The 23,712-nt window shown below is 40.1% G+C and overlaps 2 protein-coding genes across 4 annotated transcripts in view; one reads left to right on the top strand and one right to left on the bottom strand.

The window, feature by feature from the left end:
• The first annotated feature begins 1,261 nt into the window (after positions 1-1,261).
• Positions 1,262-5,896, top strand: LOC311517353 (uncharacterized protein). Its single transcript, XM_084622093.1, has 2 exons — positions 1,262-4,777; positions 5,354-5,896. The coding sequence occupies exons 1-2, from the start codon at positions 4,192-4,194 to the stop codon at positions 5,872-5,874; spliced, it is 1,107 nt and encodes a 368-aa protein (XP_084478219.1). The 5' UTR covers positions 1,262-4,191; the 3' UTR covers positions 5,875-5,896.
• Positions 5,897-14,814: 8,918 nt separating this feature from the next.
• Positions 14,815-23,712, bottom strand: part of CDK17 (cyclin dependent kinase 17) — a 188,523-nt gene continuing 179,625 nt past the window's right edge. For all 3 annotated transcript variants that reach the window (XM_084649889.1, XM_084649887.1, XM_084649888.1), the window contains 7 exons: positions 21,666-21,786; positions 21,015-21,112; positions 20,558-20,663; positions 19,572-19,614; positions 17,598-17,688; positions 16,961-17,038; positions 14,815-16,512 (listed from right to left, as the gene is read on the bottom strand). In XM_084649889.1, coding sequence (XP_084506015.1) covers positions 16,475-16,512; positions 16,961-17,038; positions 17,598-17,688; positions 19,572-19,614; positions 20,558-20,663; positions 21,015-21,112; positions 21,666-21,786 — 575 coding nt within the window. In that variant the 3' untranslated portion in view covers positions 14,815-16,474. The remainder of the gene's footprint in view (positions 16,513-16,960; positions 17,039-17,597; positions 17,689-19,571; positions 19,615-20,557; positions 20,664-21,014; positions 21,113-21,665; positions 21,787-23,712) is intronic.

Genomic DNA, 23,712 nt, shown 5'->3' with positions numbered 1-23,712 from the left:
TTTAAAAGAGACACAATCAACTTTCACCAGTTCTGATTACTTTTAACTCCTGCTTTCAAAACACACAGCAATCTGAAAAAGAAAATCCAACCTATTGTGGCTCCCTTTGGAGCCCTAATAGCATTTTAATTAAGTAGTATGGTATGTTTGCATTTCTTTTACCCCTTCTACAATATACACTGCATGTTTTGGGGCAAATGCACATTCCTTTCATAGTTTAACTTCTATAACATTATTCATATTAATTTTTACATAAGGTGTAACTATTTCTTTTGTGTTTACAGAGTTTTCAAGTACCTTTATTAAAGTGACAGTTTGATTACTCAGAGCCATCTTAAGGCTCAGTGTTTCTAACTTTGCTTCTTTTTGTTTTGTGCACCTCACCCTTGCTGTTGCTTCAGGGGGGCACTGTCTTTTTAAATTTCTTATTCTTTTACTACAGCTCTCATCTGCTATTTTGTTACAAACAAACAAAAAGAATCCAGAATCTTTCCCTGATCTCCTGATTTTGACTGTTCTGCTGCAGCCTCGACTTTGGTCTTTATTTTAAAACATTTTAAATTTTGTAAAGCATTAAGTTACCTCTTAAGTGTTAAATGCCAAATCCCAAAGCCAAACAACACTAATCACCTGTGTCTGGCAAAAAGGTCTGTCAGTTTTGCAACTTTGAATTAAAGAGTCAAATGGATTTTTAGTGGCATTATTAAAAACAGAAGAAAACCAACTGGTCCTTAGAACCTTACCTATTTATACACACACATAGATACATACACATTTTCTTTTCCTTAACGTCCCTTCTACACTGCTCAATTTTTACATAGCTGTACATAGATTACATTTCCTTTATACATTTGAGAGCAGCTAAGTTCCAATAGAAACCCCTTATGTTCTTTTAGGAAATTTGACTAAATTGTCCATAGTCAAATGATTTTAATCAGATTCTTTCTTTGCCTGGATTATTTACAGACATTCCTTTGGAAAAGGGCCCATTTTCCCTTCAGAAAACACTTTTCCTTTTAAACATTTTCACAAAGTTTAACTGCTTAATTCCCTCCAGCATTTACAGAGTTAACTTTTTACTCTTTTCTTCTTAAATTACTTATTTTTCAAAGTGACATCTTAATTAACTTAGATTTTGCCATTCTAAGTACTATTTCAGGGATTTGAATTTTTCATGTCTACACTTACTGCTTTCCTTACTCCTGCCACTATGCCTATTTTCCTTTTTTTTTTTTTTTTTTTAATTTGTTGCCTGCCTGCTTGTCTGGGCCCGATTTTCGTTTTTTTTTTTTTTTTTTTCTCGTTGAACCATCCCTTTCCATGGGCACACGCTTTGTTCCACTACCAATTTAGCAAGGAGGGTGGGCTTCTCAACTAGCCCCCACCACTCCTGGTCCCCTTTCTTAAACATTTATTTCAAAATTGTGAAATCACCACCATATCACTCTCAAAATATACTACACTGCCCAAACATCTGTATCTTTCAGAGTTTGATTTAACAGAGCAAGATCTGTGTAAAATTAAGATCTTATGTTTGCCCAGGCCAGGGCTTACAAGTTCCTTTCTTCATCCTATTGCCTATGCCAGTGCCGGAACTTACGATTTTAACCCACTCTGGGCCAGACGGAGAAACACTAAGTCCCCCTCTGTATTGCTCAGCCTTCTACCACCGAGGGTTCATACACCAAATATAAAAAGTTCTCCCACGAGCACAGTGAGAAACCCTAAGTTCTCCTTTTATGCTCAATCATGCTACGGCGGAGGGTGTATGCACCTATCGTTTTTCTAGTTTTTCTCCGACAGACGGGTCGGAGTGAGGACTCTAATCCTCCCCCTATTGCTCAGCACTTCTAGGACCAGGGGTACACCCACCTCCAATTATTTCCCCCCAGCAGTCCGGGGTGGAGCAAAAGATGCTAAACCTCTCTCCTGTCTCTCAGCCCTTCTACGACCAAGGGTGTGTATGCCTCTTAATTATACAAATTCTCAATTCATAAAATACCAACAGTGAATACAATATTAACCACACCTGGTTCCCTTTGTACTGCCCGGTATCTTTATGACCGGCGGTGTGCACACCTGAACGATCAATCACTTAGTAGTATTGTCAATAATTACAGCGCATATACTCTTCCCCCCTTTCACAATTCTCCACCAAAAATGTTATAAGAAGCACACAGATCTTTATAGGGAAGAAGGCAGCATGCCACATTTATTGAGAATACAATAGTTAGGATATGCTTTTCAATCTCTCTCTCACACACTCTCTCTCACACACAGACACAGACACAGAGAGAGAGAGAGAGAGAGAGAGAGAGAGTCCTGCCAGTTGATGTTTATAGTTACCAGTCCAGAGTTTGGATCAATCTAGTGGCCAGCCAGACTGGTTGCAGAGGGGAATAGGGCTCTGTTGGTCGCGATCTGATGCTCCTGGAGTGTGGCAAGACGAACCCAAAGTCCCATGGCCAAGCACCCTGTGCTGATAGTCTTTTTTCTCTGTTGAAGTCTATGGATTTTGCTGTGTCAGTTTGTGACCGGTTATTTCTTAATTGGCATGTCTTTTGATGTAAACATTCCGATACACCTCCGAGAGGGTTATCCTGTCCTGGTTCCGATTTAATCAATTGTCCTGTCTTGAGGGGTGCCAGCCTTCACCTCAGGGTCGTCAATTTGCCCTTCCTTCATTATGGATGCGCGTTGATGATTTTCTGGTGTCGTTAAGTCTCTTTACTCCTTTTTCCTTGACCATCTGGCTATAAAAATGGCGTTCACACCTTATCTTTTCCTGATGCATACATTCCTCATTCACACAAACAGTCTTTTTACAGAGACCTTTGAGAATACAAACAGTGTCAGTTTATTTTGAAACTCCTTAACATAGGCACAATACAAGATCCTGTCTTTTACTTACTAAACCTTAAAACAAAGAAATGTATTTTTAGCTAGAGTGCCTAATTTGTAATACATATAGGAAACCATAGTAGACATAATAACCTATTCTAAAACAAAAGGGTGACCATAATCAGTCATAAGGATTGTTCTGGTCTGTCCCTGCCTTAACATCAGTACAGACACTGGCGGTCTGTCAGATGCATTCCTACCAATGTCCCAGAGGGTCATTCCTTTCTGCTATTTGAAAGCTGGTAAAATGAAATCAAGACATACATTAGTACCTCTATTCTTATCGTACAATTATAAATCCTGCTTCTACAATCTCTCAGATGAGATCTTTAAAACACAACAAAACAAACCACCAAACGAGGATCCTCTCTGTCATAGCTAGTCAATAAAGTTCCGACTGCCCTTTTTGTGTGAATAGTGGGTTTTGCCCTTGTAACTGGTCAAAACTCCTGTTTCTTGAATTTTATGAAGTGAGCTGTGTGCCAGTTGTCTCCCTGGATGCATTTCAGTGGTGATGCATGTGTTTAGTTGTAAAGTGGTTTGCAATCCTTCAAGATGAAAGGTGCTAAATAAACATTTTATTAGTAAAGTTCTGATATTTAAAGGCCATTTTTGGGGGCGAGGGAGTGTGATGAGAGAAAGCTTCTTCCTGAGGGTCCATGGTCTTGCAACCCAAAATTACTCCTGCATTATATTGACCTGAAGAGTTCTGTGTGGCTCGAAAGCTTGTCTCTTGCACCAACAGAAGTTGGTCCAATAAAAAAAAAGAAAAAATTACCTCACCCACCTTTGTCTCTCCTGCATATCATGTAGTCTAAGGGTACATCTACACTAAAAACACTACAGTGGCACAACTGCCCTGCTATAGCATAGACACTTTCTACAGCGACCTAGGGGTTTTTTCCATTCCTGTAGTAAATCCACCTCTCTCTAAGCCCTGGTCTACACTAGGACTTTAGGTCGAATTTAGCAGCGTTAAATCGATTTAAACCTGCACCCGTCCACACAGTGAAGCCCTTTAATTCGACTTAAAGGGCTCTTAAAATCGATTTCCTTACTCCACCCCTGACAAGTGGATTAGCGCTTAAATCGACGTTCCCAGCTCGAATTTGGGGTACTGTGGACACAATTCGATGGTATTGGCCTCCGGGAGCTATCCCAGAGTGCTCCATTGTGACCGCTCTGGACAGCACTCTCAACTCAGATGCACTGGCCAGGTAGACAGGAAAAGAACCGCGAACTTTTGAATCTCATTTCCTGTTTGGCCAGCGTGGCAAGCTGCAGGTGACCATGCAGAGCTCATCAGCACAGGTGACCATGATGGAGTCCCAGAATCGCAAAAGAGCTCCAGCATGGACCGAACGGGAGGTACGGGATCTGATCGCTGTTTGGGGAGAGGAATCCGTGCTATCAGAACTCCGTTCCAGTTTTCGAAATGCCAAAACCTTTGTGAAAATCTCCCAGGGCATGAAGGACAGAGGCCGTAACAGGGACCCGAAGCAGTGCCGCGTGAAACTGAAGGAGCTGAGGCAAGCCTACCAGAAAACCAGAGAGGCGAACAGCCGCTCTGGGTCAGAGCCCCAAACATGCCGCTTCTATGATGAGCTGCATGCCATTTTAGGGGGTTCAGCCACCACTACCCCAGCCGTGTTGTTTGACTCCTTCAATGGAGATGGAGGCAATACGGAAGCAGGTTTTGGGGACGAAGAAGATGAGGAGGAGGAGGAGGAGGTTGTAGATGGCTCACAGCAAGCAAGCGGAGAAACCGGTTTTCCCGACAGCCAGGAACTGTTTCTCATCCTAGACCTGGAGCCAGTACCCCCCGAACCCACCCAAGGCTGCCTCCTGGACCCAGCAGGCGGAGAAGGGACCTCTGGTGAGTGTACCTTTTAAAATGCTATACATGGTTTAAAAGCAAGCATGTGAAAGGATTACTTTGCCCTGGCATTTGCGGTTCTCCTAGATGTAGTCCTAAAGCCTTTGCAAAAGGTTTCTGGGGAGGGCAGCCTTATTTCGTCCTTCATGGTAGGACACTTTTATCACTCCAGGCCAGTAACACATACTCGGGAATCACTGTAGAACAAAGCATTGCAGTGTATGTTTGCTGGCATTCAACCAAAATCCGTTCTTTCTCTCTCTGTGTTATCCTCAGGAGAGTGAGATATAATTCATGGTCACCTGGTTGAAATAGGGTGCTTTTCTTCAGGGACACATTCCTGCTGGGCTGTTTGCCTGTGGCTGAACAGAAATGTTCCCCGCTGTTAGCCACGGGGAGGGGGGAGGGTTGAGGGGGTAGTCACGCGGTGGGAGGAGGCAAAATGCGACCTTGTAACGAAAGCACATGTGCTATGTATGTAATGTTAACAGCAAGGTTTACCCTGAAAGAGTGTAGCCACTGTTTTATAAAATGTGTGTTTTTAAATACCGCTGTCCCTTTTTTTTTCTCCACCAGCTGGATGTGTTTCAATGATCACAGGATCTTCTCCTTCCCAGAGGCTAGTGAAGCTTAGAAAGAAAAAAAAACGCACTCGAGATGAAATGTTCTCCGAGCTAATGCTGTCCTCCCACACTGACAGAGCACAGACGAATGCGTGGAGGCAAATAATGTCAGAGTGCAGGAAAGCACAAAATGACCGGGAGGAGAGGTGGAGGGCTGAAGAGAGTAAGTGGCGGGCAGAAGACAGGGCTGAAGCTCAAATGTCGCGGCAGCGTGATGAGAGAAGGCAGGATTCAATGCTGAGGCTGCTGCAGGACCAAACCAGAATGCTCCAGTGTATGGTTGAGCTGCAGCAAAGGCAGCTGGAGCACAGACTGCCACTGCTGCCCCTCTGTAACCAACCGCCCTCCTCCCCAAGTTCCATAGCCTCCACACCCAGACGCCCAAGAACGCGGTGGGGGGGCCTCCGGCCAACCAGCGACTCCACAACAGAGGATTGCCCAAAAAAAAGAAGGCTGTCATTCAATAAATTTTAAAGTTGTAAACTTTTAAAGTGCTGTGCTTAATGTGCTGTGTGGCATTTTCCTTCCCTCCTCCACCACCCCTCCTGGGATACCTTGGTAGTCATCCCCCTATTTGTGTGATGAATGAATAACGAATGCATGACTGTGAAGCAGCAATGACTTTATTGCCTCTGCAAGCGGTGATTAAAGGGAGGAGGGGAGGGTGGTTAGCTTACAGGGAAGTAGAGTGAACCAAGGGGCGGGGGGTTTCATCAGGGAGAAACAAACAGAACTTTCACACTGTAGCCTGGCCAGTCATGAAACTGGTTTTCAAAGCTTCTCTGATGCGTGCCGCGCCCTCCTGAGCTCTTCTAACCGCCCTGGTGTCTGGCTGCGCGTAACCAGCAGCCAGGCGATTTGCCTCAATCTCCCACCCCGCCATAAACGTCTCCCCCTTACTCTCACAGATATTGTGGAGCACACAGCAAGCAGTAATAACAGTGGGAATATTGGTTTCGCTGAGGTCTAAGCGAGTCAGTAAACTGCGCCAGCGCGCCTTTAAACGTCCAAATGCACATTCTACCACCATTCTGCACTTGCTCAGCCTGTAGTTGAACAGCTCCTGACCACTGTCCAGGCTGCCTGTGTACGGCTTCATGAGCCATGGCATTAAGGGGTAGGCTGGGTCCCCAAGGATACATATAGGCATTTCAACATCCCCAACAGTTATTTTCTGGTCTGGGAAGAAAGTCCCTTCCTGCAGCTTTTGAAACAGACCAGAGTTCCTGAAGATGCGAGCGTCATGCACGTTTCCCGGCCATCCCACGTTGATGTTGGTGAAACGTCCCTTGTGATCCACCAGAGCTTGCAGCACTATCGAAAAGTACCCCTTGCGGTTTATGTACTCGCCGGCTTGGTGCTCTGGTGCCAAGATAGGGATATGGGTTCCGTCTATAGCCCCACCACAGTTAGGGAATCCCATTGCAGCAAAGCCATCCACTATGACCTGCACATTTCCCAGGGTCACTACCCTTGATATCAGCAGATCTTTGATTGCGTGAGCTACTTGCATCACAGCAGCCCCCACAGTAGATTTGCCCACTCCAAATTGATTCCCAACTGACCGGTAGCTGTCTGGCGTTGCAAGCTTCCACAGGGCTATCGCCACTCGCTTCTCAACTGTGAGGGCTGCTCTCATCCTGGTATTCATGCGCTTCAGGGCAGGGGAAAGCAAGTCACAAAGTTCCATGAAAGTGCCCTTACGCATGCGAAAGTTTCGCAGCCACTGGGAATCGTCCCAGACCTGCAACACTATGCGGTCCCACCAGTCTGTGCTTGTTTCCCGAGCCCAGAATCGGCGTTCCACAGCATGAACCTGCCCCATTAGCACCATGATGCATGCATTGGCAGGGCCCATGCTTTCAGAGAAATCTGTGTCCATGTCCTGATCACTCACGGGACCGCGCTGACGTCGCCTCCTCGCCCGGTATCGCGTTGCCATGTTCTGGTGCTGCATATATTGCTGGATAATGCGTGTGGTGTTTAATGTGCTCCTAATTGCCAAAATGAGCTCAGCGGCCTCCATGCTTGCCTTGGTATGGCGTCTCCGCACAGAAAGAAGGCGCGGAACGATTGTCTGCCGTTGCTCTGACGGAGGGAGGGGCGACTGACGACACGGCTTACAGGGTTGGCTTCAGGGAGCTAAAATCAACAAAGGGTGTGCCTGTACATCAAGGAGTATTTCAGGCAGGACTGCACGGAGGGTTCCAATAAGAAATGGTGCACCTAAGTTATCGTTCTTATTGGAACAAGGAGGTTAGCCTGGCCTCTGATTGATACATGGCTAGATTAACCTCGCTGCGCCTTCTCTGTGACTGACTGCAGTGTGATCTAGATAGGGGAGGAGGAAAATGAGTCCAAAACAAATCTGGTCTATGTCTTGTTCTGACCCACTCCATCGATCCTTTACATCTTTGGCTGGCAGCAGACAAAAAAGGCGCGAAATGATTGTCTGCCCTTGCTTTCACGGGGGGAGGGAGGGTGGGAACGGGGTCCTGACGACATGTACCCAGAACCACCTGCGACAATGTTTTTTGCCGCATCAGGCATTGGGATATCAACCCAGAATTCCAATGGGCAGCGGAGACTGCGGGAACTGTGGGATAGCTACCCACAGTGCAACGCTCCAGAAGTCGACGCTTGCCTCGGTACTGTGGAAGCGCTCCGCCGAGTTAATGCACTTACTGCACTTTAGAGCATTTTCTGTGGGGACACACACACTCGAATATATAAAACCGATTTCAAAAAAACCGACTTCTATAAATTCGACCTAATTTCGTAGTGTAGACATACCCTAAGAGGCAGTAGCTAGGCTGACACAATGACCTAGCAGTGTCTGTGCCAAGGCTTAGGTCAGCTTAACTACATTGCACAGGGCATGATATTTTTCACAGCCCTGAATGATGTAGTTAAAACAACCCAACTATGTAGCTTAGACCAATCTTAATGAAATGAAATAGAAATTGCCATATCTAGTACCAGTGACTATAAACAAAGCAATAATATATTCCCAAGGGACAAAAAAAATCTTGTCATCATGCATTTCAGCATTTGGGAACCCCACTAAGCACAGCCCTGAATGATGTAGTTAAATTTTTCACAGCCCTGAATGATGTAGTTAAAACAACCCAACTATGTAGCTTAGACCAATCTTAATGAAATGAAATAGAAATTGCCATATCTAGTACCAGTGACTATAAACAAAGCAATAATATATTCCCAAGGGACAAAAAAAATCTTGTCATCATGCATTTCAGCATTTGGGAACCCCACTAAGCACCATCATGTACATCTAGAAAGGAAGGACTCCAATGACAGACCACAGCAATGAGACTCTTACACAAAATATCCTGCAAGTTTTAGGCTAGCTAAAGTGAAAACAGACTGAAAACAAAGGTGGCCACAAATGAACCAATCTGAATGGTTGGATCAAACACATGAAAAATCAAGTGGAGGCAGCAGAGATTAAACTACAAGAGTTTACAGATTAAATTGTTGTATCAAACCCTTTCTTTTTTAATATATATGGCCTCTCAGGTGCTTGGAACATTTCAGTAATTAAGTCTTATATGTACAATATCCACGTGTTGGGAATCCTGGAATCTATTCTCTTCTCATTGTGCACCACTGTAACTACTTCAATGGAGTTACTACTGATTTACACTGGGATAGCTGAGGGAAGATTCAGATGTCAAAGAAGATGAGGATGCACATCTTCGTTAGCTCACAAAATAAAGATATCTATTGAAGTATTAGGACTCAATCAGTGAAAATGCAATATATATTAAAAATGCTGTCAAACTCCACTCTACCAAAATTGAGAGTAAAATTGTGGGAGGGAGTGTATTTTTATTGACTCTCTGATGTCAAAGACCAGAACAGACTCCTACAAAAGGAAAATCCAGATTCTCATTAGTTTGTATGTCTTTCCTTGTTACTGGATCTGATATCTTGGAAAGTAACCAACCATTTTTGAAAGAAATTGTGAAGTCTTGTACACTTTCCAAACTGTAGGGTTTTTTTGATGCCAGGAAATACCTATATTTGGACAAAAACTCAGCAATGAAATTATTGTGAAAGATCCAAGTGAAACATGATGTAGGCAACTTTGAAGAGGAGAGGCCTGGAGGCATAAGGTGCTTATGTTTTCTCCAATATCTTAGTGGCAAAGAGTAACAAGTAAACACAGTAATAATGGTACAGCACATTTGTTATTGCTTAGCAGATTTAGTTTAAATTTGACCAAAAATAGGTTAGCAGAATGAAAGTGTGCCGTACCGTCTGGCCTGCAAATTGGTCAAAATGTCGACTGAACAAGAAATCTGATTACTGTTTGTGTTATATCAGAAAGATGCACTTGAAGGATAATACAGAATCATATTGCCATTTTTTCACATGGATTTATTGTCCACCTTCCCAAACCAGAAGATGGACTTTTTATGCTTACTAAATAGACTAGCCTTCTTTTGGTATGCTAAGGTTCAAGGAAAATGCTGATGCTTTTCTATTGAATTTAATTAACGAGTATCTCTTAAAATGTAGATACAAATCACAGAGAAATTTTAGTAAATAAATATGCATGGAAGAGTCAACATTTCCTTGACAGTAGATGGCTCTGAGATTACTTGGTGGAGGCAGCCATGTTCTCATCAAAACAGAAACAGGTTGGACTTATTCTCCCCTTGTTTTGATTAGGTAAGTCAGTGGGCTTAGAGCATGATTTTTTAGGTAGGTTTACACCTGTATTCAAACTTATTGTGGGAGCAAACAGAGTTTTGTTTTAGAGGTGCTTTTATTTACTTTATATAGACTATTATGGTCTGGAATTAGGAAATTTTTGTTCTGTTAGCTAATATTCCATTGGAGTGAATTTTCACTAGTGTGGCAACTACTCAGTATCTCTGCCCACATCCTGGAGGCATAATTATGTATTTTTTCCCTCCTGGCTCCCATCCCTTAAGAGACAAGTAGGTGCCTTTAGTTATACAGAAAACTTCCAAAGGTGGAAAACAATATTGAACAATTACACAGACCAACAAAGGGCTAGATGTTTCAGATTGGCAGATGTCTGCTTGAGACCAATTAAGAAGTAAAACAAAATTGTTCTATTCTGATGCTGGGAACATGTGCTACTTCTCAGTAGTTGTCTCCATATTGTCAAACAGTAAAATAAGAGGGAGAATATAAGAGGAAAAGTAGTCATGTATGAAGTTATACATATTTTTTTAGAAGAACTTAAAATTGCAGGACCTTGTGAAATGAAAGCATTTGAGGAAGCCACCAGGTCTACACCCCATAATGCTTAGCAGAAGAACAAAAAAGGCCCAGGTAGTATTTTATGTATAGGTTGCTGTGTGTCTTGTGGAATGAACATGAATCCATGAGACAGGACATTCTAAATGTATCATGACACCTATCTTTAATCTATCTGGAGAGTGCAGCTTTAAATATGTTCTGCTCTCTCATTAAAATGCTAAGTCCCAAACAAAGTGACTTACTGAACAATGCTCTCCTGGCTACGTAGTCCTTGAGAGCTCTAACCACTGTGATGGGGGTGCAGGCCCACTGCTTTGGGGTAAAAGGTTTGGAGCACAGTGAAGGACAATTTATTGCTTAAAATGAAAAGGAGAACAAACCTCGGCTGTGCGTTCTGGAGCAGTCAGTAATAAAGCAATCTTTGGGAGGGCTCTGAGAAACGGCTTCTTATAGGAAAGGGCTCCCAACTCCCAGGAATATTAGTGCTCTTTCCCAGTAGCTGCCTTCAGATTGTCTCATGCCCATTCCATAATAATTATACATAGATAAAACACACCCTCAACTACCCCTAAAAAGGTGTCTGGGACAGCTTCCTCTTTACCTGCAGACTAAGGAGAAACACAGGAAAGAGGAAGAGAATAAACCGAAACGAAGAGCAACTCCCTCTGAAAACAAACTAATGCCATTAAAACATGCAGTAGGATGGACATATTCACGTCATTGGTTTGTTTTCAGCCAGAAGACAGAGAAGCAAGCTGGCGCCGCTTTGGTCTGCAAGGCAATGGAGGGAAAAGCAGTAAGAAGAGAACTCTTCCAGTTAACAGTTTTGGTATTTAATATTCAGCAGTAACACCCCGTTACAATAAATAAAGAGAGTTCACAGCTCTCTTGCGGATAATTCGTTTCAGTATGTGGCAGGCAGACTGAACAAGGCCAACATTTGATTAGTTGCACTGTGAATGCTATCGACATGAGGAGGATTAGATGTTTATTTCTTAAATGAAAGCTTAGATTCTAGAGGATGGAGAAAAGTCTTGGACATTTATTGCTCTACAGTGGTGTGCCCCTGAGAGAGCTGTTGAAAGACAGAAAACAGGCTAGCTAAGTTTAAGAACCCTGAAGGGGACTGTAGTCATATACTGTGGACCTGGGATTCTAGAGAATATATCACAATGTGTAGAAAATCTTAAATTATGCATTTTCCACACCCAAGAAACTCTTTTATACCTGCCAATTAAGGCATCAGAGAGGCAGTGTGTTCTAGTGACAGAACAATGGATTATGAACCTACAACAGCCACACTCTAATCCTGGTTCTTCCGACACCAGCTCCCTCTGTGGCTTTGGACAAATGGCTTGTTCTCTCTAACTCATGAGATAAGAAAGCTGTTGGGTGAGATTTTCAAAACGCACAGATTCCTAAGAACCATTTTGAAAATCTCCCCCATCATCACTCACATATCTGTGCTGTGAGGCTCCATCAGTTAAAGGTACAATGCTTTGAAGAAAGTAAAAAATTATAAGTGCCAGATGTTGTTAGTATTAAACATAAAACAGAGTCGGTCACTGCACTGAAAAATATATTTTTTTTTCCAGGCAAAAATTATGTAAACATTGAATTAAGGATGAGAACACATATCACTAATTTAAGGTAATACATGTTACAAGGATGTTGTAATCATTCCGAAATCAAGTATTATAAATCCAGGAAATTCAGAGTTAAACTTAAAGAACTGTGGTACTGAAATAAAGAGACAGGGTACCCAAACAACCTTAACTCTGCTATGTAATGACACCATTCAATAACCATATGATTAAACTATTTTACTTTGTGGTCTCAGATTAGGCTAAATTGTTTTTTTTACAGACACATTAGATTTTTCTTCTCCCCCATGGTATCACTACAGAGAAAACTTAAGGTAGTTTGCATGCCCTTTCAGTATTTCCATACCTGAACTGGTTTGGATTTCTTTTAAGCCTAACTCTGAATTTTCTGGATTTATAATACTTGATTTTGGAATGATTACAACATACCTGTAATACACTTTGCCCTAAATTACTGATAATGTACTCACTCTTAACTCTATCTTCACATTTTTTTTGTATGGGAATTTCCTGTTTTGTTTTTTTTTTTAATTACAACTTTCATACATAAATTCTAAATAAGAAACTCAAAAAGGATGCTATCATGTGTCTAATGATCTGTAGTTGTGGAGTATGTCAATACTTTAAATACCTTTTTAAATTTTAACTTCTATAGGCCAATTCAAAAAGAAACCCTGGCTGCTTTATGCCACTGTAGTGCAGAACAAAACAGCCAAAGTATACTGGCCAGTTAAATTGGATTTACAAATGCATTGTTTCACTAGAGCAGTGCAAAGTAGCTGAACTGTACCCTTCCTGTCTTGCAAATTCCCTTTCTGCACCTTCCTGTGTTTCCCAGCTCATACATCCCAAATTCTCCTTCCCCTCTTATCCCCTGCACTCTCCAGGTCTCTCTACATTCTCACATCTGCGCGTACACACACACGTACATTTTCCCCTATGTCATAAATCTCACCTTTCCCTGCATGTGCCCCAAAACATGCACACCTTCTCTGTTGAGCAGACCTGTTGTAACAGGTTGCTTTTGAAAATAAATATTTATAATTAAGGCCATTTTTTCATAACTGAAAATTCATCTTGCAGCAGAGGCTGGTGCATAAAATCTTCAGAGAAACTCATGAAAAACTGCCCTCTTTCAAAATGGCCTCCTTCTCCCATTGTTCTTAAAGAGCATGAAGCCAAGATGCTCTTATGAAGATGGTGGTGCCCGAGGCTGCCAGCGGGCAAAGAGGAACAAAAGTCCCATTGAGAACAATGAAAAAGAAATGCCCTTTTCAAAATGGCCACCTGAGGGAGCCTCTGGCTTCAATCCCATCAAACACAATTGGAGATGGCAGCCATTCTGAAAAACAGGCAGTTCTTCCATGGAATTCCCTGTACCACAACATTCTTCAGCTCCTGCTTAAGCAGAAATTTTAATAATGAAGAACAGAAAAAAATACCTACTAACTCTAAATAAAACCCTTCAAATCTAGCCTATGCATCATATGTCAGTGAGTTTAAACTATATGGACAATTTAAAGAATCTGAATCATTTTGTTATTAACATCATTTGGGCCAAAAAATAAAAAAAGCCTGACACCAAATACTAAATTTCTTAGAGAACCTATTTTTTACTCCTAAAATATTTAATGGATTCACTTGTAAATTCTCAGAAAAATTGTTCTATACTCCAAGTAACTGCAGTGATTTTATGGAGGATACACAATATTTTTCATACGTAAGCAAGAGATTGAATTCCTGCTTTGAGTGGAAAACGACTCATCCTTAATTATGGAGGTGCCAGCTGTGACTCCACAAGAAGCTTCCAAACTTAGTTATATAAACATTTTACTGATAAAAAGTTCTTACCCTTGCATCATTTAAAGAATGCCAAATTTTGACTTACTAGTCTTATGATTGTAATCTATGCATAATTAAAATGTTAGAGTCTTATTAATGTTAATTCTTACTATCTCCACTGAGCATTTTATTCCACATCTTGTTTAATTTGTATGTACAAAACTAGACGGTTTCTTCTGATATCTATCTTAGGAGATATGTGATACTTGTCTTTTTTCCTGCAAAGTTTCTAATACATTGCAGTCTATATCAGATTTCAATACTGAATGTACAAAAATATAAGTTACCTAGGGACAATCTTTTCAGTTCTTCCTCACAGGCAAATTCTGCCCTTGGACGTACGTAGAGCTCACCCACTGATATCAATGGAAGGCACACATATGCACTGGACCCTGAGTCTTAGGCAAAACGCCTACCTGACATCTGTGGGACGTTTGTTTTAACTGAAGAATTGGGCACTCGGTAATTACAATGAGGTCATTTTGCCTTGTAAAATCCCTTCTAGGATTGAAGAGTCCGGCTGATGCCACTGCTACTGCTTCAATGTTATGAGAGTTAGTGATAAGCTAAGTTTAGAATCAATCAGTCCTGCTCGGTATGGAGCTGGCTAAAAATGTACTAACTCCTCCCCCAAAAAACTGCAGTTCACCAAACCCATATTTTAACAACACAGAGCCTTTGTAATTATAAACTTCAAAACAAAACCAAGGAATTCCATATAATATTTATACTTTCAAAAGTACAATATTAATACAGGTCTGTCAGTTAGAAACAACAGCAGTTTGTTAGGCCTACAGGATTTCTTTAACATAAAACCAGTTTACAAATGCTGAAAAGCAGTAGTGGTCCAATATTCACCATTACACGTGAGTTTGTCTCTTCCAGAAAATAAAAAAAAAAAAAATCCCAATTAAATTTACCAGCATCAAGAAATATTAATAAAATGCTCCCAAACATGCCACAATCACTATTCACAAATAAAGTTAAAATGAAATATACAAAAATTCACTTAATACTGTTAAATAACAATAAACTACAAGATTTCCTGAACCGAAATGGTAGGACCCCTGAATGTTTTACAGTGAATGTCAGGAAAAAATTAAGTTATCTATGACTATATTCATGATATACCAGCCAAAGATTTACATGACCATTTCAAAATATACCAATAAAGATTTACAGTCTCTTTAAGATGCACTAAACAAATAGGTTCATAAAGGTGAACACAAATGCTTAAAAATACTGTTACTATTACCAAGGGTGTACTTATGATACTCACTGAGATGCATAAGCATAGTAGTAACATGTTTACTATCTCTGGTAAACAGATAACATCTAAGATCTTAAAAACCCTCTAAGTTCCCATGTTTTAAAATGTCTCCAGTATATAGTGAGTTCTTATCAAGTATGTACTTGCATCTTTCCAGTTGATTTCAAGTGAATAATGTCATAAAGAGGGAGCAACAAGAGGGGGGTGGAAATGGGACATTATTCCCATGCTCTTGTAATTAGTCATCCTGTTCTCTTGTAAAGACAAAGATAGTTTCAAAAGAAAAACAGGGCATAATGTACATGAATGATCTTTTTACTATTTATATTTCTAACTAGGTTAAAAACCAGGTAAAAAAGTCATTGCATCAGGAGGAGCCATATGCACAATAATGTGCAAATATCTTCAATCAGAGTAATTCCTGACAAAATGTATCATCCCATCTCCTTTACCTGTAACTGATATAAGATCTGAGAGCAAATAATAGATAACCATTCACTTGTTTGAATCAACTCTCTTAATAAGAAACGAATGTGCTTTATAATATTTCATCTACTGTATTGCCAATGTTAAATAAGGAATTAAGTGCTATGAACTTAGAGCGTTAAAGATGATTCACCTATAGTCAAGCAAAGCTATGTTTACATTCCAGGAAACACTGCAGTTTAAAAAATACAAAACTGCAGCAGTAAAACAGTTTATGAAGAGAAACAGATGCATTCACATATTCTAAAGCCATTGCAAATTTTTTAGGCATTCAACTGTTGTGTTAACTATACAGACAGTAGTTGTTTAGCAGCAATGATTCCGCAATAAATAATGCACTGTGTTTCTCAGTTCTGCACAAAAATTGCAGCTACAGTTACATCAACAGCTGTAACCTACTGGCTCTAATGGCAGAGGAGACCTTAAAACCAACTGTACAAAAAATTGTCACACTGTGACAACAAATATAAAAACATAATCTGCATGTTGGAAATAAAAGACTCCACTGCGAAGAGGACAGTGTAGACAAACTGAGATTCCAAGTCCACCGAAAGAAACTTCAGTTCTGAGTCCTTGATTGATGAGATACTCTTGGGCTTGAAACTGCATTACCACCTTAGAAAAGCATGCTCTGCCTTCTGTTCTTCCCATGTGCTAAAACATAACATGAATTCTGTTAAGAAACTGAAGCATTCTTACAACACACACTGTTACGGCACTCTCCTGAGATGTGTTTCTATAAGTGTCCTTTGCTGTAATATCTGATCCTATATTAAATCTCTTGCTAATGCAGTCCAGTGTATTCTCTGTCCTTTGACGCGATATATTTGGTGCTCCTTCCATTGTGTATCAGATAAGTTATTCAGCAGTCAAAAAGTGACTGTTTTTAAGTGCTGGTTTCATGCTACTTGTCCCCTCCCATCTCAAGTAAAACTCATTTGTTTTTGTATCTTTAACTGTATATGTATTTTATGAATCTGAATAAATAATTTCCATATATTCACAAAAATAATTTTTTACACATTATTTTCAGTTTATAGTGCATCTAACACAGCACTCTAGATTGAAAACATGAGAAATACCATGATGAATGTTTCCATACCTGTCTCGGGGTACGAGGAATTTCGAAAGCCAGGGTCTTTCTGCAACTGAATCTCTTTCAGACTGAATATTGAGACACCTGTAACAATAAAAGAAAATGAAGGTTGCACTCAAATGTGATTAAATTTTATTGACGAAATTCTATTCTCAGTCACACCAGTATAAATCTGGAAAAAGCGCATCCTCATCTGGAGTAGATAAACTACCTTCCCTAAAATGCTGATAAATATCTTGAACCCACTAATGTGCCTTGGTATCTCATGAGTTTTCTTTATGAAGTGGGTACCCTGCAAGTAAAAACAAGACACACAAAAGTCTAACTCACAAATCTACTCATTATAAAAGATATTTCTCTTCTATGCAAACAATCAAAAATATCTTTAACAACTCATGTAAATAGAAAATCCATTATATTTTGAATTTATGCTGTTGATTTGTCTTTGAGAGTTTTGCCTAAAAAAGTTACCCATCTTGTGATGTAACATACTTTTATCTGTTTAAATACCTATGCACCATTTCAAAAGATCTTTGGTATTTTTAGAGTTTAATCACAGATAATGCGTTGTGCTACTGTTAATAAAATAAAGATATTATCAACCAAGGTCAATGGCACATTACTACTTTTTTATTTCTCTTACTTTCAGGCAAAGCATGTACCCTTGTTCCTAGACTTCTGAAGTATGCGTGTTTCATGGCCTCTTCTGCCGAAACTCTTTTCTTAGATTCATACTGTTAACACAAAAGATTGAATCAAAAATATAATTTTGCTTTCCTTACAGTTTTTCTAGTGACAATTAATGAAAAGATTGAAATTGGGCTATTTGTATATGCTCATATTGAGCTGAAATGAAATGAGGTCTCTCTTGCACTCTTAGATTTTAAAAAAGATTTCACAACACTATGCATTACGCTGTGGCACTTTCTATTAAAGAGGATTTCACACAAACTCCTGATCCATAACAGTGTACTCAACTGGTTTTGCGTTTGCATTTTTGGACCCCAAAGATAATGATGAGTTTATTTCACTAATAAAACGTGTTGAGCATGCAAGAACAAACTTCAGGCACGAGCTTCAGGCAATGTTTGCTCAGGGTACACAGCTGAATAAAAGACAGATACTGGGGTGGTTTTTAAGCAGCAGGCTGCAACTTTCTGAATTTTAAACTAAGTAGAGGCAGAATATGCTCAACTCATCTCACATACCACGCATTTAACTGGGTCCATATTTGGGTTACAGGGCTCCCACCATACAACCAATAATTTGGGGCAGATTCCTCAGCCTAATAATCCCTAGGACTCAGCTTACTTCGAAAATGACTTCCAATGTGGAAAGGAAACACATACAGCCCAATTTCCTGCCTGAACACAGAAAGGCAAAGCCTAACCGTAAAGAGCACTTGTTAGCCAGAACCATACTTATTAAATTCATACCTATAATAAAATTACTGTACCTAAATGCTCTCTTTTTACATTCTATTTTTTTAAGACTTTAGTCTGATTCTTGGGTATCTTAACCTTCTTCTCTCCTTGGCTCATTTTGCTGTTCACTATGTGCTACAAGCCTAGGTTTGCTGAATTCAGCTTTAATTATTAACAAATGTAGTGAGAATTCAGCTATGGATTACATTTTATTTTATAAAAAGCCAGGAAAACAAAAATGTGGCCATCTAAAATTAGAGAACAATCCCTGAATTCCTAGGGGGTAAGTGGACTTCAACCCACTCAGTTAGCCATCACTAAGGCTATGATTTAGTCACAGAGGTCATGGCAGTCACAGATTCCATGACTTTGCTGGACCTCCGTGACCTCTAGGGATTCAGGAGGAGGATGCGGGACTGTGTATTCCTTCCCTGCAACAGGTGCTGGCTGGAACAAGGACCCTGCAGCCCCAGCGCTGTAGATTACACCAGGGGCTGCAGCTGGAGCCGGTGCGCCCCAGCCCCATGGTATCCCAGCTTGGCGGGAGCAGCGCGCCCCAGCCCTGCAGCTTCCCGGGTTTGGCAGGGGCTGCACGCCCCAGCCCTGCGGCATCCCAGGCTTGGCAGGGGCTGCAGCCGGTGCTGTGCGCCCCAGCCCCGGAGGCTGCAGCTTCCCAGGACCGTGTGCTCCTGCTGCTGCAGCCAGGACTTGGCTGGGGTCGCAGTCGGGCTACGCACCCGTTCCCCGCAGCTGGGCAATTTCTGGAGCAAGGGCTGTGTCTCCCCCATGGCTGTGCCCCCTCCCCCCCCGCAGCCACGGGAGTCGGGGCTGTACCCTCTGCCATGGTGGGGGGGGGGCTCAGCCTGTCAGTCTCTGCCCCCCCCCCCCCATAGGACTCCATTCCTCCCCCGTACCTAGCCCTACCCCCGGTTATTTTTAGTAAAGTAACGGACAGGTCACGGGCTCTGTGAATTTTTGTTTATTGCCTGTGACCTGTTCGTGACTTTTCCTAAAACTAACCTTGAAAAAATCTTAGCCTTAGCCATCACACAGTGAACCTGTTATCAACTGTACTTAATGCCCTACTCAAACTTCAATTGCATATATGATGTAACTGATTTTGTGGATTTGAGCCTTTAAAAAGGAATCTAAAAATACATTTTACAAAAGATAAAACATGGAAAGCATCTTACCTGAAGGAACTTTGCTATCAATTCAATTCCTTCGGAGTCTAGCCTAGAAATAACAAAAAACACCAAATAGTTTAGTGAGCAATATTCACAAGTGCAAAGTTAGAATGGAGTGGATTTCATAAGATGATATCCCACTTCAAAACAAAATGTAATTTAATTAAAAATTAAAGCAATACTTACACCTGAACATCTTCTGTGTGTTTGTGTTTATACATATGTACATACATAAAGATATCCCGACATCTCAAAAGACTGACTGTAAACACGAGTTGTAGAATTTACTGATGATAAATCAGTGGGGAGATAGAGAAGGACCCTGACCCTTGGACTGTGACTCAATAGGCTGACAAGGTCATCTGATGTGAGCAATTTTATGGTTTCCCAATAGCTTTTAAAACCTAAACTCACTGATTGGATAGGAGGGTAAGAGTGCTAAACTATGTTTCTTTACAATCAAAAGGAACATGCTTCATCATGTGTTTGGCTTTGCTGAAAAGTTCGGTTATGGCAATGATACTTGAAATGTACTAGATACAGACCCTTCAAATTCCTAACCAGGGCTTTAGAATCGCCACAGAAGAGACTGCATCAAAGAATTCTTCTCAGATTTTACAATAATCCTACTACATGATGGGATGGGATTTTGGGAATTTAGTAGGTGCAGTGTGAATAGTCCTACTATGTAAACATAATAAATAACACTTATAGTTATATATGCCACTATTGAGTCTCAGTGTTTGGATTTACAGTGCTCCAAGTAATCAGGAACTCAGTAGTGCTAAATCTCAAATTAATGAACTCTGCTAGATACCATTAACTTCAGCCTACAGTAAAACAGTTTGACATGTGATCTTTTAAGGGACATATAGTTAACATGTAACAGCACAGTACACACGGAAACTGGTTCTTGTGTAAAAATAGGTGTGTGGACACAAATATAGCAGCCACTGTACAAGTAGAAATTCTAGTAATGAAACATAAAATACCTTGGTGCATGGTTGATTAGAGGCTGTGGTTTGTATTTGGGAAAGTTGTAGTTCCTAAATTCGTCATTGGAAGAAATGCCTGGCCATGTTTCTTGAGAAGGAGTTCCTGTGTTTAAATCAAAAGAAATTAAATCTATACAAGTTATATTAATTATAGGCAAGACTTAGAAATAAATTTTAAGCATTGGGGCCCTGTAACATGCCACAATGGAAAAGGAAGGAATGTTTTACAACTTCAGTCATTTTGTTTAAAATGTACAGACTCAATCTTGTACAAAATGAGTAACATTGTATTTATTCATCTTCATCTAAATGCAACTTCAAAATTCATTCCCTCTTTATAGAAGAAGGATTTGCTCTGTACCTTATAGTTACAAATTATTTTTCAGAAACCCTCTCTTAGAATGGTGAAGTAAATCTATAAGTGTAATATTATTGGTAACAATACTCAATTTACCCAAAAGTCTGAAAATTAAGTGCAGTTCATCTTCAACAGTTGAACCAGGAAAGAGAGGTCTTCCAGATGCCATTTCGAAAAATATGCATCCAACACCCCTTTATAAAGGCAAAGAAAAGGAAAGATGAATAAGTAAGTAAAAAATAAACAAAAAACTTACCCTTTAAAACATTCAGCTGCTCAATATCTTTGTGATTTATCAGGTTAAAAAAATTGCTATATCAATTTGCCATTAACTATGTACCTCTATTGGAAATACTGATGTAAATGAAGAAAAAAAAAAACAGCCAAAGAGTTCACAAGTGCTGAACAAAACCTCTGCAGTACATAGATAATATCTTTTCCTTCCAAAACACACACACGCACAAAGCAAAGGGAACAACTGATAAACTAGACATTTAAAATAAATATTTAATCAATATAATAATGCCATCATGTCAAACTGGATTTAAATATTGAATAGCACAATTGATGCATTGTTAGCAACTTTCTTTATCAGCAATTTTATTTATCATATCTTAAACATAACCCTATAGAAGTTGTCTGAAATTTTGAGGGAGCTGTTATACTCAGTTACAAGAATTAATGGACAATTATAACACATCAACTTGAGTATGAACAAAAATTAAAATCTGACCAAAACAAACATACCACATGTCAATTTGAGTTGAATATTCGGAAGATCCAAGGAGAACATCAGGTGGCCTGTACCATAATGTGACAACTTCATTGGAGTAGGTCTTTGTAGGAACAGACTTCGCTCTAGCCAAACCTTCATAAAAATAAAAATATAATGTGTTTTTTCTGGAATGGTATCTACCATTTCCCTCAATTAAAATATTGTGTACCTCTATTTGCTTTTGTTTGTGCTTCTGCTTTCTTGGCTTCCTCATTTTTAGTCTGAAGCAGGGCTAAATGGTGCAAAGCAGTGCCCTTATTGCAAGCATCTTAAAAATGAATGAAATCATACTGACCATTCACGACACCAGTTAGTTCTTATCCAAAAGGAATACCATTCTTTCAGAGTGAAAGTTTTGTGTTGTTATGAAATATGCATTACTGTATACTTGAGAATAACTTGCTTATCACGTGGGCAATGTAAGATTTACAATGGTCTTAATTATTCATTTCCTTACTTTTAAGTGCTTCTGTTTTGTAAGTGATGTGATAGATCCGGATATTATTACTCAGCAATCAAACATTTTTTAAAAAGTGTTTCACTTTTGAAATAAATGTAAAATATTGTTATAATTAGGCTGGGCAAAATTTCATTTTAATTTTTTGTTATCATTTTGATGGACAATATTGATGTTTATTTTTATGCTTTTTTATTTTTGTTTTTATGGATTTAACTTTTCACTGTTGCAGGAAATGAAGGGACTCACCCATTGGAGGGGTTAGACAATTATTTAATGACACCAGACACTGAGATTCAAAAAGTTAAAGCTTTATAACTGTTAAAAAACACAAACTGTCAATATCATATAACAAAAAATACAAAGTAAATATCCTTAAATCAAACCCTAATAACTTTTCAAGCAGCATTTTTCTTGCTTTTATACATTTCAATTATCATCAATGTAAATATATTTTTGTCTGTTTGGGGATATAAATCAACTGAGAGCAATCTAGCCCTTGAGAATGACTGACACCCCAATCTGGCAGAACCACATCAGATCAGCATGTAAATTAAGAATTTTAAAATGGCTGGCTGTCCCAAAGCATTTCTCCCTGGGTAATGGCTCAGTTAAGGACCTCAACCAGGGAGAAATCACAGATCTACAGTATCACTCCAAAGGCTGCCCCCTTCCCTTCTTATAGTGATGGGGTAGTGAGGGGGAGTCATCCTCAAAAAAAATAAAGTCCGATTAAAATTTTAGGCTATCACAGCTATCAGAAACTCCTGTAGAATAAGGGCATAGGGTAGTGGCAGTGTTAAGTACTGAACTGCTTAAGAAATTTTTTTAAATAGAATTGAAGAATTATTAAAAGGCAAGTTTAGCATAACGTACTTGATAAATATACTTCTTATCCTCCCAATTTGGATAATTAATTATATATTTATAGGGCTCAATATTTTTCCAATAAAACTGTGATTCACCTTTAAATATATAGGACTGGATCATGCCCACTGTTCTTTCAAGCACTGACGCAGGAAAAAGGAGCAAAACATGCTGAGATCACCCACATTTCATCAGCGGAAGGGCCCACTGAGTCAATGTGACATCATCTTGCACCTCAGTCTATGGAATCCCCTAAGCTCTATCTCATCTGGAACTCTGTGATATTGGGAGTGAGGGGGGTGGTTGGGCAGTGAAGTGGTGGAGCCACAGGAAAACTGCTCTCTCCCTCCATGTCCAAAGGGACTTCCCAGAGTAATAATGCCAGACCATGTCAGCACGGTCTTAGGCAACATTCTGTTCTCTACTGGCAACTGCTACCTTCGGAGGCATTTTCGTCCAGGTGTGGGTGAGGAACCAATGGTAAAATGGCCACTAGTGGAGCTTTACTGACATGGAGAATAATGGCTAATAGCAATATAATCCATGTGAATGCCCCAATCCACTGTAGATGCTCACCGGACTTCCCAAAGTATCTTAGAACATCCATGAGTTAGAAGGGCCAGACAATTCACCCGGCAGGGAACGCTCCTCCCCATCATCTTAACAAAATTATTTGTAAGAAAATTCTGCAAGAT

This window comes from Lepidochelys olivacea (assembly GCF_965140295.1).
Source record: "Lepidochelys olivacea isolate rLepOli2 genome assembly, chromosome: 1".
In the NCBI taxonomy this organism is placed as follows: Eukaryota; Metazoa; Chordata; order Testudines; family Cheloniidae; genus Lepidochelys; species Lepidochelys olivacea.
Note: the sequence above shows the minus strand (reverse complement) of the source record. Positions and strands in the feature narration are given on the sequence as shown.